The sequence below is a fragment of the Meles meles genome, chromosome 9 (genome assembly GCF_922984935.1).
Source record: "Meles meles chromosome 9, mMelMel3.1 paternal haplotype, whole genome shotgun sequence".
NCBI classification, from domain to species: Eukaryota; Metazoa; Chordata; class Mammalia; order Carnivora; family Mustelidae; genus Meles; species Meles meles.
In genome coordinates, this window is record NC_060074.1 from 13,237,571 (window position 1) to 13,255,255 (window position 17,685).

The window sequence follows — 17,685 nt, forward strand, 5'->3', positions numbered from 1 at the left end:
CTCCCTGTTGAGACCTAACAGCAGCTTCCTTTTAAGGCTTTGTTGGACCCTTATTATTTGTAAACAGTGGGAAAAAGCGTGAATGTGGCCAGGCCACAGGTCACTCCTTCCTCTCTGACACAGAGATTTGGGGGTGTCAGCAGAAGGGGCGACATTGTCAGAGAAATTAGCCAGGCAGACCTTAAAGCTTGTCTCTCGTCCCTGTTCTGGCCGATTTTATGAGCACAAGGCAGGAGGCAAATCAAGAAAACCTGGGGCAGAACCCGGGGAGGCATCTGTGTTGCCCCGAATCCCAGAAAAGCTATTCAGGGCTTTCACAACCAAGTGGGCAAGCCCAGTAAGCAGCCTGTTTAGCCCCTGGATGTGGCCGAGAGAAACTCTCGCATTTTGCAGGAAGGAAAACGTGGCTTGGGGAAAGAATGGCCGGACGTGTTTTGGAAAGTGAAACTGAGTTTTTTTGCAGTTTTGTTCCTCAGAGTCGGGGGATTCTGGTGTTGTGCAGTCTGGGAGGGAGGTGTGCAGCTCTCCGATCTGGCTTGAAGCTAAATTCCCCTCTTGCAGTCAAAAACCCAGAGGGCTCCAGGAGGGAGGCAGCCCGAGAGACTTGGGGGTGACTTGTCGGTCACCTCAGACAGTCTCCTAGGGCTGCCCACCACACGGCCAGTGACAGGATTGGCCCTTCTCCAGAGCACCTCTGGGGTTTCTGTTGCAGGCTGAGGGCAAGGGGCTTGGGGTGGAGTGAGTGGGGAAGATCTCGTACCAACGGTGAGGTCCCTCAGTGATGTTTCTTTTTGTATCTAATGATCGATTTTTTTTTAAAGATTTTATTTATTTATTTGACAGAGAGAGAGAGATTACGAGTAGGTAGAGAGGCAGGCGGTGGGGGGCGGGAAGCAGGCTCCCCGCTGAGCAGAGAGACCAATGCGGGGCTCAATCCCAGGACCCTGAGATCATGACCTGAGCCGAAGGCAGAGGCTTAACCCACTGAGCCGGACCGAGAATGTTACATGGGACTTAGGGTAAAACTGTCAGGAGCCTAAACTCATAGGAGCCTACATTCCATTCCTGCCCCCTTCCCCCTCCCCCAGATTGCCTTTTTTTTTTTTCTGGAAAAAAAAACCCCAACCGTGTCTCCCTTTCCTTAGCCCATGAAAATACTATTCCTTGCTTCACTTCCTTCACGTCACGGTGTCTGGTGGAGAAGTGTGCAGTGTCTTCTCCGTCCTGCTCCGCTGTGCAGATGGACCACAGCTCTTTCCTGCACTTTCTACTGCTGGACGTTCGGCTTCTCTCTAGTCTTTAGTTGTTCCAAACACGGCAGTGAATAAATATCCTTGTGCGTGTGCCGTACATCGTATTGTGGGCACTGCGTCTTTGTGAACCCTCTCCTTTGAAAGCAAGAGCATCGATTCTCTTTTTGTCATCCGCTGCTGACCTTTTCTGGGGCTGGGGACAAGGTATCCTTCCTTCTCTGCATCGAGTCCGGCTTTTCGGCCTTCGCCCTAGCTGTGGATTTCCTGTGTTTCATTCATTTCCTGTTTTCCTGAACAGAAAGGTTTCCCGGCAAGAGCAGCCTTCAAGGAGTAATGGCAGGTGTTTCTAATACACTTCATGTAACTTGGTTCAGAATGGCGGGAATAGAAACATCCGATATATACCAGGAGATGTGAGGTGACTTGGGAGAGAGTTAACAAATGAGCGGAGGAATCATTTCTTAAGTCGATTCAGGCACAGACGATACCAGGCTTTTCTGCGGAGGATGGAGGGGGCTGGGTGGTTTCGGGTCTGAGACCTTGCGCAATAACATCTGGGGAATGCAGGCAGTTGCTCTCCCCCCGCCCTTCAGAATGAACTCACCCTCTGGAACGAGGGATGGAAAACCCTACTAGGGCTGAGAACCACAGGCCCGCATGACAGAGCAGGATGCTGACTCCGTGGAAACATCTGGCTCCAGATGCTGCTTTGTGTTTTTCAGAGGGAGAGAGGTCCTTGGTGTGTTTAGTGCCTTGAATCCTCGCCCCAAAACCATGATCTCAGGGAAGATATTCCAGAATCGGCTACAGGGCTGAATGGCTTATGAACAGGTTTTTGGTGTAGTCTCTCTGTGATATGTACTGATAATCAGAGGCCATTCTTTATTTTGTTTTATTTTATTTTTTCTGGAAATGTAAACTTCAGAGTCCAAACCCTTGGCTTTCCTAGGAATCTCTGCTTTCCGCCTAAGCAGGAGATTGCACGATACAGTCTCTATGGGAGTTACCATTACTGAGAACTTGTCATGTGCCAGCCCTGATCTAAGAACTTTCTAGGGCTTACCTCATTGAATCCTTCAGTCACCTGGAGATAGGTACCATGGTTATTATCGCTTAATGATGAGGAAGTGGAGACTCAAGAGGTCTAGTACTTTCCTCAAAGCTCGTACAACTAGAAAGGACTGAAGCTGGGGTCTGAACCCAGCGGTCCGACTCCAAGGCTTCCCCCTCTGAAGACCCAGCTCTCCCTCTGTCTAGCTCCAGGAGGTCAGACGATGGCTTCCCGTCTCTGAAAAGTGAAAGTTTCTTTCAGTTTTGGAATTCTCTGGTCTGGAAGTTGGGACATCCCTGGAGCATTACCTTCTCCTCCTGTGAGGAGGAATTCACAGGTGCTCTGTACAACCACAGGTTGGCTCCCTTCTGGTGTGTTCTATGGTCCGGGGAAACTGAATTCATGCAGCCTGAGCGGTATACCCAGGCCAGACCCTCAACTGTAGTTAATAATTAACCCTGGCCCCAGAGACTGGGGCAGAGCTTGCTGGATTCTACTCAAAACTTGCAGGGTGTGGGAGAAGAAAAGCTTCAAGTTTCATTTTCCTGTACTGTCATGTGACAACCCGTCACTGGCCTCATCTCTTGGGCGGATTCTTATTTAGAGGAACCAAGGAGGTTGCAGGAACACTTCAGAACAGTGCAATGCTTAGCCAGTGCCCAAATGTGACTCTATTAATCCCTGGGCTGTGGACTGACTTTCGACCTGCCCAGACTGGGTCTCTGCACTTCCCTTGTCTCCCCTCTTTCTGAACTTCTTGGGGTTCGAGCAGCTTCTCGGTATCCATGCTGTCCCCCACCGAGACTTCCGGCTGGAAACACTTGAGTGCATTCATGGGATCTCGACTCCCAGCCCATCCTCTGTCAGGAAATCTAAATGTTTGGGGACAGATATTTGAAGAGTCTGAGAACTTCCCTTTCCAGGCGACAGAGCAACCTGCTTTCCACGGAGATGTTGGGAGCGTCTGCCAGCGCTCTCCCTTCTGAAACAGAGGTTTTAGAGGGTTTCTTCGGGTCTTCTCTCTCCGAGGGTCCATCCCCTGATGACTCTGAGGGCTCAGGGCTGTTCCCGTCACTGTCCTTGCTCTCTCTGGGAGTTCACCTTTGGCCGCGGAGGCATTGCCGTCACTATCACAGCTCCACGGAGCCTTGGAATTACTTCCGGGTGGAATGTTCTTTTCTGTCGACTGAAGCCGATTCTTTTCTGCTTGGATCAAAGACGTGCCGTGTTTTTAGGAGATCATGTTAGCCACGCTGAGCCCCCACCCCATCGAAGCCCACTTGGCTTATCTGTCGTCACAGGCTGTTAACCGGATAGCCTTCGAAAATAATGGCGTGTATTTCCAATTTCTCACTGTGATCTCTCCCTTTTCAGAGGAGTCAGACTACTCCAGGGTCTTACCTGCGGACAAGCGATAAGCATCTGACAGATTTGTTATCTCGTTAGATCCTTACTTACTCTTTCTTCACTTGGCTGATCCGGAAGGGAAGATGTTTTGCATAAGCTCTTGATTTGCCAGAGTTAAAACACATATTCCGTTATTTGACGTTGCTAGTTGACAGTCTGCGGTCAAATCAAATGAAGTCTGAATTTTAATCAGTACCTGGCATTCTACCTTAGACTTACATGATTAATTCCAGACCAGGATCAGAACCCTGGAGAGTGCTCAGCCTTTGGTACTGATAGTTGGTGTGGCTGGTTAGAAACATGGAACCCTTAAAATGCGGATTCCCCGGTAAGCGGTTCTGTCTCTTCTTCTTTCAAGGAGGCAGGTATGTACAGGATGGATCGGAAACACAGAGGCCACTGCGTGGTTGTCAATAACCACACGTTTATCTCAATGTCCGACAGACCAGGGACCAATGAAGATGCTGGTAAGAACATCTGGAATAGTATATCAAATGCAAGTTGGGGATCTTACAATCACTTTTTTATTTTCACGTTTTCATTCTGTCTTATCTTCCATTTAAATGTAAGGATGATATAAATATTGTAAATGTCTCTGGCCTCTTGTATGTCCCTGGTGCCATAGTTCACCTGGGCTGCACTAACGAAATACCATAAATGAGATGGCTTATAAACAACGAACATTTATTTCTAACAGTTCTGGAGGCTGGGAAGTCCAAGATCAAGGCTCTGACATTTTGATGCCCGGCGAGAGCCTGCTTCCTAGACGGCAGTCTTTGTGCTGCAACCTCCCTTGGCAAGAAGGGGTGAGAGAGCTTTCTGGAGTCTCCCTGTGGGCTCCACCTTCACAACCTCATCACCTCCCAAAGGCCCTGCTTCCTCCTCCCCTAACCTTGGGGGTTAGGATTTGAACCTGTGAATTTTGGGGGGACACAAACTTTTTGTAATTTAAATTTTAGGTAATTGACATACAGTGCAGTATTGGTTTCTGGAGTAGAATTTAGTGGTTCATCACTTACATACAACACCTGGTGCTCAGGGGCACCTGAGTGGCTCAGTTGGTAAAGCGACTGCCTTCGGCTCAGGTCGTGATCTCGGGGTCCCAGGACCGAGTCCCGAATCAGGCTCTCAGCTCAGCAGGGAACCTGCTTCTCCCTCTGACCCTCTCCCCTCTCATCTTCTCTCACTCAAATAAATAAATGAATAAAATCTTTAAAAACAAAACCAAAAAAACCCCACCCAGTGCTCATCATAACAAGTGCCCTCCCATGTCCCGTCTACCCATCCCCCGCCCACCTCCCTCCGCCAACCCTCAGTTTATTCTCTAGTGTTGAGAGTCTCTTATGGCTTGTTTCCCTCTCTCCTTTTTTTCTTTTCTCCCTTCCCTTATGTTCATCTGTTTTCTTGCTTAAATTCCACCTATGAGTGAGATCATACAGTATTTCTCTTTCTCTGACTGTCTTCACTTAGCATCATACCCTCTAGCTCCATCCATGTCATTGCAAATGGCAAGATTTCATTCTTTTTGATGGCGGAGTAATATTCCATTGCGTGGATATATGTGCGCGTGGCGCACACACACCCCCCCCCCCCCACATCTTTGTTATCCATTCTTCAGTTGATGGACATTTGGATTCTCTCTATAGTTTGGCTATAGTTGATAATGCTGCTGTGAACATTGGGGTACATGTATCTCTTTGAATCTGTATTTTTGTCTCCTTTGGGTAAATACCCAGTAGTGCAATTGCTGGATCATAGGGTGGTCCTTATTTATTTATTTATTTATTTGAGAGAGCGAGAGTGCAAGAGAGAGTAGGAGCAGGGGGAGGGGTAGAGGGAGAAACAGACTCTCTGCTGAGCAGAGAATCCAATGTGGGACTCTGATTCCAGGACCCTGGGATCAAGACCTGAGCCGAAGGCAGATGCTTAACCGACTGAGCCCCCCAGACGACCCAGGGTAGTTCTATTTCTAACATTTTGAGGGACCTCCACGCTGTTCTAGAGTGGCTGCCCCAGTGTGCATCTCCACCAACGGGGTAGGAGGGCTCCCCTTTCTCCGCATCCTCGCCAGCACGTCTTTCTTGTGTTTTAGCCATATTGACAGGTGCGAGATCGTATCTCAGTGTGGTTTCAGTTTGTCTTTCCCTGATGCTGAGCGATGTTGAGCATCTTCTCACGGGCCACAGACATCTGGACCATGGCAGGGGTGTCACCAACCTGCTGAAAGACAGACAAGAGTCCCTGACCACGTAGGACTCCGTGTTTGGGGGGAGAGCATGGTGCGTCTGCTGGAGCAGACCTGCTTGAGCCCTGGCTCCTCCACAAACCCGTTGGTGACTGTGGGAGAGTCCCGGGCCTTGGCTTCCTTATCTGGGACATAGGGTGAAACCCGTGCTTCTGCTTACTCTCAGGACCATTGCAGTAGCCCTGTGGGTACTATAAAGAGGCAGGTGGTAAGTTGTAAAATTTTACTGTTATGAAAACAAAAAACTCCAAGCTTCAGGCTCTTTGCTGTGCAATTTTATAAAATTGCATTGTTTCGTCCCTTCGTTTTATTTCAGTCCACTCGATTTCATTCCATTTTTTCATTTCCCCTTTCTCTCCTCTTTTTTTTACAGAGCACTTGCAGCATGTGTTTGAGTGGCTTGGGTTCAGCGTACGTGTATATCACAACGTGACCAAAGGATGTCTGGACGAGGTTCTGCAGGAGTACAAGTGTCATCCAGGCCACGCAGACGGAGACTGCTTCGTGTTCTGTGTTCTGAGCCATGGGGAATACGGAGCTGTCTACTCTTCGGATGAGATCCTCGTTCCCATTCAGGAGATCACGTCTCACTTCACAGCCCAGACATGTCCTGGTCTGGCTCATAAGCCCAAACTCTTTTTCATCCAGGCCTGCCAGGGGAAAGAGATACAAGCTCCTGTATTCATTGAAGCAGATGCTGTAAATCCTGAGCATGTGGCCCCTTCCCTTAAGAAGAGTATTCCCGATGAGGCGGATTTTCTTCTCGGCCTGGCCACTGTCCCTGGCTACCTAGCCCTTCGGCATGTGGAGAACGGCAGCTGGTATATCCAGTCTCTGTGTAATCATCTGAAGAGCTTGGTCCCAAGGTGAGAGTTTTGAGTTGTTCTGTCCACCTTCCTCTTTATCCGTCCATCCGTCTGTCTATTCCCACACCCACCCATGCACCCATCCATCTGTCTATCCGTTGATCCACTCATCATCCATCATCCATTCATTCATCTATCCATCCATTCATCCATCCATCCATCCATCCATCCATCCATCCATCCATCCATCCAAACATCTGTCCATCCAACAAACCTGTATTGAGCACCAGCATATAACTGGAAAGGAAGATACAGAATTTAAAAAAACCAAAAAACAAAAAATACAGTCTCTGCCCTCAAGTTGCTCACAGTCTAGAGGGATAGAAAGAATACATGGTGGGAAGAGCCTTCCCTGTGGCCAACGCACATTGTAAAGCATAGGCGTTACCGGGACACACAGAACTAGGACCTCACCCAGATTTGAAGGATCAGGGAAAACTTCTAGAGATGACAGGTACAGAACTGGGACGAGAGGCATGCTGGGCAGAGGGAACAGTATGAGTAAAAGTAGGAGGGTCTTTCATTTGTTCGTTTGTGAGTGACTCATATCTACTGAGTGCCTCTGTGTTGCCTTCTGCATTATAATACCTTTGATCTGCCGCTGCTCTGACAGCTTTCCTTCTGGGTCTGCCCCGTGCTCCCTACCTGCTTCGCTGGAAATGGACCTTCACCGTGGTTTAGCACCTGGACCCTATTCTCTCCCTCTATAGCACTTGGCAGCTTAAGCTGTCCCTGGAAGCTGCTTTCTTGCAGCATGCCACATATCCTGGCCTCGTGTGGCCCTTGGAGCTCATACTCAGTATGCCTAGTCCTACATTGGTCTGCTCGACCCTCTCCAGCAGCCTTCTGCTCCTGAATCCCCATTTCTAGGAACGGTCACCATGCTCTTCTGGGAATTTGGAACTGGAGACTCAGAATTGGAATCTTGACTCACTTTTAGTTTTTCCTTCTTCTCTGCTATTCCCTCCATCCCCTCCATAGTCACCAAAGACCAATGTCCTGTGACTTCAGGGACAGGGCAGTATTTATCAAGGTCTTACTATATGCCTCCTATACTGGGCACTGAGCTAGGAACTTGGGGTACGGTTATGAACAAGGGAGACAGACTCTCTTCATGGAGCTTACTGTCCAGTGAGAGGAAGAGAGGTAATGAAAACGTAAGTGAGGGAGGGGCACCTGGGTAGCTCAGTGGGTTAAGCAACCGACTCTTGGTCTCAGCTCAGGTCGTGATTTCAGGGTCACGGGATTGAGCCCCGTGCCGGGCTCCGTGCTGAGTGGGGAGTCTGCTTCACACTCTCTCTCCCTCTGCCCCTTCCTCTCTTTTCTCTCTCAAATAAATTAAAAAAAAAATCTTTAAAAAAAATGGAAGGCAGTGACTATTTAAATTAATAAGCTAACTTCAGACAGGGATATCTACTGTGGAGAAAGCAGAGAAGACAAGATGGAGAAGGGGGTAGCGAGCTTCTTGAGCAAGGCTTCTTGGTAGAGGTGATCTTGTGAGTGAGACCGAGGGACAGGAAGGAGTCAGTCGCAGGACGAGCCAGGAGCGGGGCCCAGCTGGTGGGAGCCAGGACGCGAGGACTGAGAACCGGGCAGGGCCTGCATTCCCTCCTGAAAGTAGCAATCATGTGAAGAGAAGTAGTAGTAACACTAATGACAGTAAAAAGGATGGTCAGTGGCATATTGTGGCCAGGGTTCTATGTGCTATAAATCACCTTGTTTCTTCTCATGTAGCCCCGAAAATGGGTCCTGTCAGAGTCTGTAGTTTAGAGCTGGGAACACTGAAGCACGGAGAATGTAGCATGAGGTGAGCCGCCTCGCCTGCGGCCGCACGGTCACCAAGAGATGGAGCCGCGATTCGCCCCGAGCTCCGTCTCCAGAGAGCCTGTGCTTTGCTTCCAAGGATGCGAAGGGCCCAGCCCTGGAACCTTTTGGGAAATGCTAAATATCCTACAAGCCCAGGCTCAAAAGCCGCCTCCTCTGGGGCGTCTCCTCCTACCAGCAGGAAGTGGGCCTTTTCCTCTGAACTTGCAATGGAACTTTTTTTTAAAGATTTCATTTATTTATTTGTGGGGGAGGGTGGCATAAGCAGAGGGAGGGGCAGAGGGAGAAGGAGAGAGAAGTCGAAGCAGACTCCCCGCTGAACAGGAAGCCCAGTGGGGGACTCGATCCCAGGACGTGGGATCACGACCTGAGCCGAAGGCAGACGTTTAACTAACTGAGCCAGACGTTTAACTAACTGAGCCACCCAGGCCCCCGCAGAGAGGGCATTCTTTTTTTTTTTTTTTTAAAGATTTTATTTATTTATTTGACAGAGAGAGAAATCACAAGTAGGCAGAGCGGCAAGCGGGGGGTGGGGGGGGTAGGAAAAGCAGTCTCCTTGCTGAGCAGAGAGCCCGATGGGGGGCTCGATCCCAGGACCCTGAGATCATGACCCAAGCCGAAGACAGTGGCTTAACCCACTGAGCCACCCAGGCGCCCCCAGAGAGGGCATTCTTAATAGTGGGGTCTCTCTCTGTCACCCGCCTATCTATTCATCCTATCTATCTATCTATCATCTCTCTCTATATATATATCCACCAGTTTGGAGGAGAAACATGGAAAAATACGTGTAACTATATACAGACTTCCTCTGTGGACCAAGTGCCTTAAAATGTAGTATGCGAGGCACCTGGCTGGCTCAGTCAGAAGTACATGAGATCTTGATCTCAGGCCATGAGTTCAAGCCCCACATTGGGTGTAGATTGCCTAACAAAAAGAAAAAAAGAGCGCCTGAGTGGCTCAGTCAGTTAAGCATCTGCCTTTGACTCAGGTCATGATCCCAGGGTCCTGGGATCGAGCCCCACGTTGGGCTCCCTGCCCAGCCCAGCAGAGAGCCTGCTTCTCCCTCTCCCTCTGCCTGCCGCTCCCCTGCCTGTGCTCTCTTTCTCCCTCTCCTTGCTTTCTCTCATAAATAAATAAAATCTTGAAGTATGAACATGCAAGATGTGACTGTGATAGTGTTCTTAAATACTCAATGTAGAGCCGAAAACTTCATATAATTTAGCATTTCTTTTTTCAACTTTAAAATAGGCATTGCTTTATACGTGGCAGGATGCCGGTTAGAATCTTGGCTGGTAAGCTAGGAAGAAGCCCCATGCTTTAGGGTTCTTTCTAGGACCTTCCTATGATGTGATTTCTGTCTCCTGATTGCAAATATTTTTTCCTTATCTGCCTGCAGAAATGAAGATATCTTGTCCATCCTCACCGCTGTCAACAATGATGTGAGTCAAAAAGCAGACAGTAAGGGGAAATGGAAACAGATGCCCCAACCTGCCTTCACACTACGCAAGAAGCTAGTATTCCCTGTGCCCCCGGAAAGACTTTAGTAAGAGAGAGTTCCCGTTGGCTCTTCGACTTGAAAGGAAGCTTTGGTCAGCCATTCCAGCCTCCCGCCCCTCGCAGGAATCCGTGACAGACGGTGAGCTGACCGCCGTCTGTCATTCTAATAACTGGAAATACTGTATTCTCTGTCGCGGCAAATTCTTTTCTTTTTCCTTTTTGACAAGCCTGAATGTTAGAACACTTTCTTTCTTGAAGCTTCGTATGGTAGTCTTGGGTTTAGTTGTGCGCCCTGAGAGAAGGCAGCTCGGCCTTGGTTTGTGCATCCGTGAGGGAAAAGGTGGAACCAGGTACATCTTAATATTCCTTTGAGCTCCAAGAACCACTGTCCTTAGCCTTAGCTGAGCTCGATTCCTATCTACATGACTCCCCTCCCTTGTTATCCCCGTGCGTCCCCTCTGCATGGCCTTGTTTTGGACCCTGGATAATGGTAGAGAGCACGAACGGCTCTCCCCTTCCTAAGGCTCCTCTCCCGCACACCTGCCCAGGTGGAAATTTGGCCTGTACGATGCCCGTTTCCTGCTTTAGTGTAAGGAAGGTGTTCCTGCACGAGCTGTTTCCCTTGGCTTGGGTACAGGTTCGGCTCCAGAGTGCTGACCGCCTGAAGAGACACACACTCGACCACTCTGGGAGCAGAGACTCTACAGCATGAGGTTAATCCCATGTTGGGCAGAACGTCTCGGATGCCAATGACAGAACTTTGACGTCAAGCCAACTAAAGCAAAGAAGGGGATGGGTTTGTCTCGTTCGTCAAAAAACGCGCAGATGCGTGATGCCAGCTTCCTGTGAGGCTTGAATCCGGACTCAGTCTGAACTATCGTGCGTTCCTCTTGGCCAGGGGTGTCTCGGTCGCTGCGCTGGGCTGGCTGTGGTCAACGGCTCCTCCTCGTCACCCACGTGCTCTGTTCCTCTGGCCCAAAGGATGGAGGAGAGCGGCAGCCTGATGGTCTGAAGCTGTTCACGGGGGCTGTCCTTCTCTCCTCAGTCAGACTTGTCCAACTGTGCCTTGGGGCGTATGGTTCTACTTAGAAGCCCTGATATTTTTACATTAAGGTTTTGAATATCTTTATTGATGTGAGCTTTTTTTTTCTTTTTCAATTTCAAGAGGAATTTCTTTTGCAGCTCCTGAAGGTGGGAGGGTGAATGTCCTCTCCTTAAGGCCTTTATTTCCAGACGAAGAAGTTGGGGCCGAAGGAGGCCAAAGAGATTCACTACCGTCCCCCAGACTATTACTGTTTACAGGCTCTGATTTCCTGCTGGAGGGAACTGGGATGTCATGGGACCCAGCAGGGCTTCAGGAATGTTTCCTTGGATATGCAGAGGTTCATGAAGGATGTCAGGGAATGAAGGCACATCACTCTCAGTGATGCCTGATTTTGTAGTGAATCCTGTGGAAGTCACATTAATTGTGGGGTGTTTGCTGGAGAAATAGTCATAGAAGTTTTTTATACTGGTAATGACGTGGACGGAGCGAATCATTACATGGATGTGAATGTAGCTTCGCCACAGAAAGGAGCCCAAACGCACACGTCAGAATAATCTTCCAGAACCAATGTTTGCACGAGTCAGAACTAAAGGCTGGTGATTAATCTTAGCCCAGTTGAATATACGCAGCTTTTAACCATTTCTTAAAACTCCACGAGTGGTGTGGTTCAAAACAGAAAGCCAAGAATCCGGACAGGGAAGCCTGGGGTTTCCCTTTGGTCTTGTGACCCCCTTGCTCTGAGACACTAAATCCAGCTGGTTTTTCGAGCCTTATCTATGAAGTAGAGACAGATGACCTATTTAAGATAGGGATTTAGGGGAATAGATAATATATGTATATTATAATAAATTCATTACGTATCTCTCCATTTACGTGCAGTTGATGTGAGGTACATAGGAGACTTTAGGGGCAGTAGCCTCAACGGAAACAGCAGAATTTGAGTTCCTTTGCGTCTAATTCCGGCTGAATCATTGCAACAAGTCACTCTAGCAATCCCCACTGAGGTCCTCTGAGGGAAACACTGGTTCTGCCCTCACTGATTCACAGTGTCCCCGGCAGCAACAGGCCAGCTCTTGGCTCCAGACTCAGCTGGGAAAAACACCACTAAGGAACTCTCCTTTAGCAGCGACATTTGGAGTTCGATGCTGAGGTCCCCCCGGTCCCGTGGGTCTATTCCAGATTTCTGTTGTGCTGGATCTTAGAGCCTAATGCAAGGTTAAATTCAGCCAACAAGCTTGCTTTTCAGAGCTCTCCAGCAAGCCCTGAGGAGTCACTAGACGTTGATGACTGTAAGTTGTGGGCATGCGGACACCGGGAGCACCCCCATCCTTCCGTCGTTTCTCCTAAATGGAGTGTGTACACACTTGTCCCTTGTGTGTGTGTGTGTGTGTGTGTGTGTGTGTGTGTGTCTGGGGATTGAGAGTGAAACACAGGAGGGGATTTGGTCCCAGGTGTATAGCAGTGGCTATGGACACGGTCTGCCCAGACATTGACGAATGAAATGCACAGACCGAGTGAGGTCTCTGTACATTTTGCCTTGTTGTGCTCACCCTACGAGGGCTATAGTTAATTTTTTCTCTCTTTTCTGTTTTTTTTTTGTTGTTGTTTTTTTCTTTCTCTCAAAAGTATGGCTTCGACCAAACCAGATGAAGGATGTGGAAACTTTTTATAGAATCTTATGCAAATGTTAGTTATTTAATAGTACTACTACTGGTGTTTATTATTAGAGATACTAGTCACCACGGCATCCTCTTGGCCTTTGCTGTGGGCTTCACCACGCTCGTGGGCCTGTTTGATATCACCAGGGCTCCCCTTAGCCAGGGCTCAGGTAGTGCAGACAGACAGGCAGCGGGTACAATGTGGTTACTGATCGTCAGAACAGACACTGACCAGTATAACACTATGGGGGCTACCACTGAACAGCAGCCCTCTTCCAGCGACCCGGTCTCCACGGTGGGAGACCAAATGAGAATTCGACCTCGTTTTGTAGGTGACTTTTGTGCCGTACTTGAGTCCTAAAATCTTCCTGGACCGATACCTTCTGAGTGATTTAGTCACGTTCTTAGCCTGGAATTCTCGGGTCCTTGGAGGTTTGTGGACTTATTCTCAGGGTCTATGAGCCTTCCACCTGCCGTTTGAAATGCTGTAATTTCTTTTTGGTGATAATCTTCAGTTACTAGAGTGGATCCTGTCTCTTCTGTATGATCCCTTTGTATTTTAGCAGGACAAAGAACTTTTGTGCCCGCATCCCAGTGCCCCCCAGGAAGTATGAATTTTACCTTGAACTTTCTAATGTAGCATGGGTTAGGGTTCAGGGCCAAAGGTCCTCAGACCTGTTGGCAGGTACCAGTAGTTAATCTGTCTGGAACAAGCTCCAGTCCATCCTCTCGAGCCATGACAGACGCCTAGTCCACCATCCCTCTGCCCCTGCTTAACTCAGCGGAGGGAACTTACACTACACGCAAAACTATGGCTTTGGGAGTTTGGAAGGACCCTCGCTAGAGAACCCACGGTCCAGGCTTCAGTGTCAAATGGAAGGACTTGGAATCGTGTGTATCTCCTGTTTTGCAGCCTTGCCATCTGGTTTCACTGTGAGACCAGCCCTAATTATTCTCTTCCATGTTGTGATTTGAACCTGCTTACAACCTACTTAACTATCTTCCAGTAAAGCACGGGCTGCTTTTGACAAGTTACTTTGTTTCTGGTAGGGTCTGGCTCTCCTCACAAGTCTGTAGTTTGCCTTTAAGGATGTGGTAAGAATATCACATTTGTGGGCAAGACACATTTGTATCTTTCAACAGTAGCTACATTTCTGAAAATGAAATCCTTTTTTAAAAGTAGGAGGAGAAATTCCTTGTTTAAACAAAGACTGATTTGCCAGTATAAACAACCACCTTGTAACATAACTTTTGCATATGTGAATTTTTAAAAGAGGATTTTTCCTGTGTTGAAATTTTGAAATTGTATGAATTTTTACTTTTTAAATCTATCTTTGTACAAGTGATATCTTTACATTGCCCAAAGAGAATACAAAAGAAGTTTTCAGGATAAGTTTTGCCTGCATTTCTGTCCACCAAATGCCCAGTGCTCCCACCTCTGAATCCCAGAGATAATTTAAAGGATTTTTTAATGCAAATGCAAATATAGCAAATACAAATACATCTGGATTTTAAAGTCAGCATTTCTTGAAACAAAGCACATACACTGTGAAACTCAGATCTCTCATTTGGTCTCATTTTAAATGATTCTGTGAGATGCCTGGAAATATTTGTACAACCCTACAATGGGAATAACTATGAGGTTTGCAGACGGTTTCTTGTAAATAGTAGTAATTGTGTGGCCAATAAATAAAGGGATTTTTTTCCTTTTTACCTTTGAGTAGTTATCTTTGATTCCTACATAGGAAGTAACGTATGCACGTTGTGGAATATTTGGAAAGCAGAAGAACACACAAAGAAGAGTTAATTCATTTATGATTCCATTTTGGCGGACACTTTCCCATGATCTCACTCTGCATTTATTCCTGAGCTTCCCCACCACCTTTAAATCAGCCTGACCACCATGTCCTCCCAGTGCGGCATCCAGTAAACCCTGTCATTACCAATATCTGTACCTCTACTCACAACCTCAGTTGCAGCCATTTTTTTTTAAAGATTATTTATTTATTTGACGGACAGAAATCACAAGTAGGCAGAGAGGCAGGCAGAGAGAGAGGAGGAAGCAGGCTCCCTGCTGAGCGGAGAGCCTGATGTGGGACTCGACCCCAGGACCCGGAGATCCTGACCTGAGAAGAAGGCAGAGGCTTAAGCCACTGAGCCACCCAGGCACCCGCTGCAGACATTTTTGACAGCTACCTGCTCCCATTCCATCTCACTTTCTCTAGGACCCTGCCCCCAACAGTCTTCAGGGCCCCTCAGGCCTCTGTTAGTCCATCGATCCTATCTGCCATTTCTCCAATGTCAACACCACTGCTCACTTCTTCCCTTCCTCTATCCAACCGGAGTCCCAGGTGTCCTCATTCCACTCTGTCACACCCACCTTAACACCCTTGCCTTTCCTGCAGTCCTCCTCGTGGGCCAGGATCCAAGCTCTGGGTGATCTCGTATGCCTGCTTACCCCCAGTTTGTGCTAGAATTCCTGGTTGAGGTTGGTGTAAAAATATAAGTGTTGCAGACCGGTCTCATTGAAAACCAATGACCATAGACTTCAAACAGGCTTTCGGTGGTTCTCAGCAATAACCAGTAACATTTCCTGGTTATGTCCCCCTCTGCTTCCTCAGTCTATTTGACACTTTCTTTAGAATTTTCAGACCTCTGTCATCCTCCATTCACCTCACTTTACGTTGACGGTCGCAGTGGCTTCACTAAGGGAGGAATCTATTTTTTTTTTTTTAATTTGACAGAGAGAGAGAGAGAGAGATCACAAGTAGGCAGAGAGGCAGGCAGAGAGAGAGGGGAAGCAGGCTCCCTGCTGAGCAGAGAGCTTGATGCGGGGCTCGATCCCAGGACCTGAGATCATGACCTGAGCTGACAGCAGAGACTTAACCCAGTGAGCCACCCAGGCGCCCCATAAGGGAGGTAATCTGATGGGAGTTCCACCTTCCACCACCGAGTCTTTTGATGGCATCTTGACCTTGTTTACTGCTTTCTCCCCTGTCAACAGCGGCTGCACAGCCCAGTCTGTGCCTCTCCCTAGAGTCCGTGTTTCTCTCTCGCGCAGGACTGTCCACCCCACTCACTCCAGGACGTCACTCTTGGAGCCCTTCCTCCTCTTTCCTGCTCTATCAACTCTCCCTTCTTGCCCAAATCATTCCCCTCAGTGCCCAAAGCATGCTGGAGCTTCTCTTCCTTCAGAGCCAACACGAAAACAGAACCAAAATCCCTGAATCATGCAGATCTTCTATCACGTGCTCAGAATCAGACCCCAAGAGGAGGATTCGTGTGCGAGCCACGAGCAGGAATTGCTCTCGGTTCAAAGGGAATGAGAAAACGGGGCTTCCAACCGCCCTCAGCCCACCTCCCAGGTGGGAGACCTCAAACTTCAGGCACTTCCCGTGGTCTTGATAGATACAATTTTGGAATATACGTGAGGTTCGGTGGGGTGAGGTCCAGAGCCAACAGCCAAGAAAGAATTCTTGAGACGTCTTTGGTGCAAAATGGTGGTTTTGTGACAGCCGGGGGACAGGACCTGCGGGCAGAGAGAGCTGTCCCGGGGTTGTGAGGGGGATTGGGGGACGCTAGAAAGAGGGAGGTTTTCAAAATAAGTTTTATAGGCTAAAGAGGACCCACAAGATATTCGAGGGTTAGGGCTCTTTCCACTCTAGTAAAGTATTAACCCTAAGACAGCTGGGAGTTTCCCGGAGGAATGTTGTACCTATCACGAGTCCTTGTCGATGGGCTGCTGTTTATGAGGAAATTTTATTCTATTTACATTTCCTTTTACCTTTGTTCCCACATCACTGTGGATGTGATGAGGGAGCAGGAGGCAAGCTGAGGACAAAGCAGAAGCCGACACCCCAGAACCCCCTCCCCCACTTGGGATGCATGTGACATGCCTCAGACTCCTGGGTGCCCTAAAGATCGGAAAGGAAAAACAAATAACTTGAAGAGATCACAATCCTGCAAGACATGAGTCTCCCGCAGGTTACAGATGCCTTAGCAATCTACAAGAACAAAGCACTTCTACCAATGGCCTAGCTTCCAGAAGGAAATGTCGGTGCAATGAAATGTCCACATAACCTGCACCCCACTGGCAGATACTTGAAGCGGGAGGGGCAGAGTGTAACGTTCCTCCGGAAACCTCCCAACGATCTTCCTGTTTCTGCCTCCCTAGAGGGAAAAACAACCTTGACTTGACAATGGCAAGGCCTCCAGGTATCCTGGGAGTCTTCTTTAACATAGGAAAATCCTTTTAAACCCCCCCTTTTCCTTAGCAGAGTGTGAACTCACCAACCGCATAGTATATAATCAGCCACCCCTCCCTCACAACCCCAGGAGAGCTCCTCCCTCTGCTCACGGGTCCTGTCCCCTGGCTTTGATAAACCACCATTTTGCACCAAAGACATCTCAAGAATTCTTTCTTGGTCCTGGGCTCTGGTCCCCATGCTACCAAACCTCACCTACGTTCCAAAGCCCCATCAGGTGGGTGGGTGAAGTTAGGGCTCCAGGAAATTGAGTCTGTGGGTCTCTGGAAATTAGGCTCTGGATAAAAATGCTGTTCTCTTCTGAATCACTAAGACCTTTTGTAAACGGAGGACTGATCCCTCTCAGTTAATCATTGGGTTTTCCCTCCCCTTAGCTTTAGGGCAGCCAAGAGCGCCTGAGGAATGTCACACATGTCCCACCTGGGAGTGGGGGGGGCGGTTTGCGGGGTGTCAGCTGGTGCGTTGTCCTCAGCTTGACTTCTGCTCCTCCATCACCTTCTAAAGGTGGGACCCTTTGGAAGCAAAATCCCCTACAATCCAGCAAGCTGGCCAGACCAGCTGGCAGGTGGGATGG

At 48.5% G+C, this 17,685-nt stretch overlaps 1 protein-coding gene across 1 annotated transcript in view; it reads left to right on the plus strand.

Moving 5' to 3' along the window:
* CASP10 (caspase 10) overlaps nt 1-14,559 on the plus strand; it is a 33,417-nt gene extending 18,858 nt beyond the window's left edge. Inside the window, 4 exon segments of the mRNA XM_046018768.1 lie at nt 4,070-4,178; nt 6,330-6,822; nt 10,043-10,160; nt 10,162-14,559. Coding sequence (XP_045874724.1) covers nt 4,070-4,178; nt 6,330-6,822; nt 10,043-10,160; nt 10,162-10,515 — 1,074 coding nt within the window. The 3' untranslated portion in view covers nt 10,516-14,559.
* Nucleotides 14,560-17,685: the final 3,126 nt, after the last annotated feature.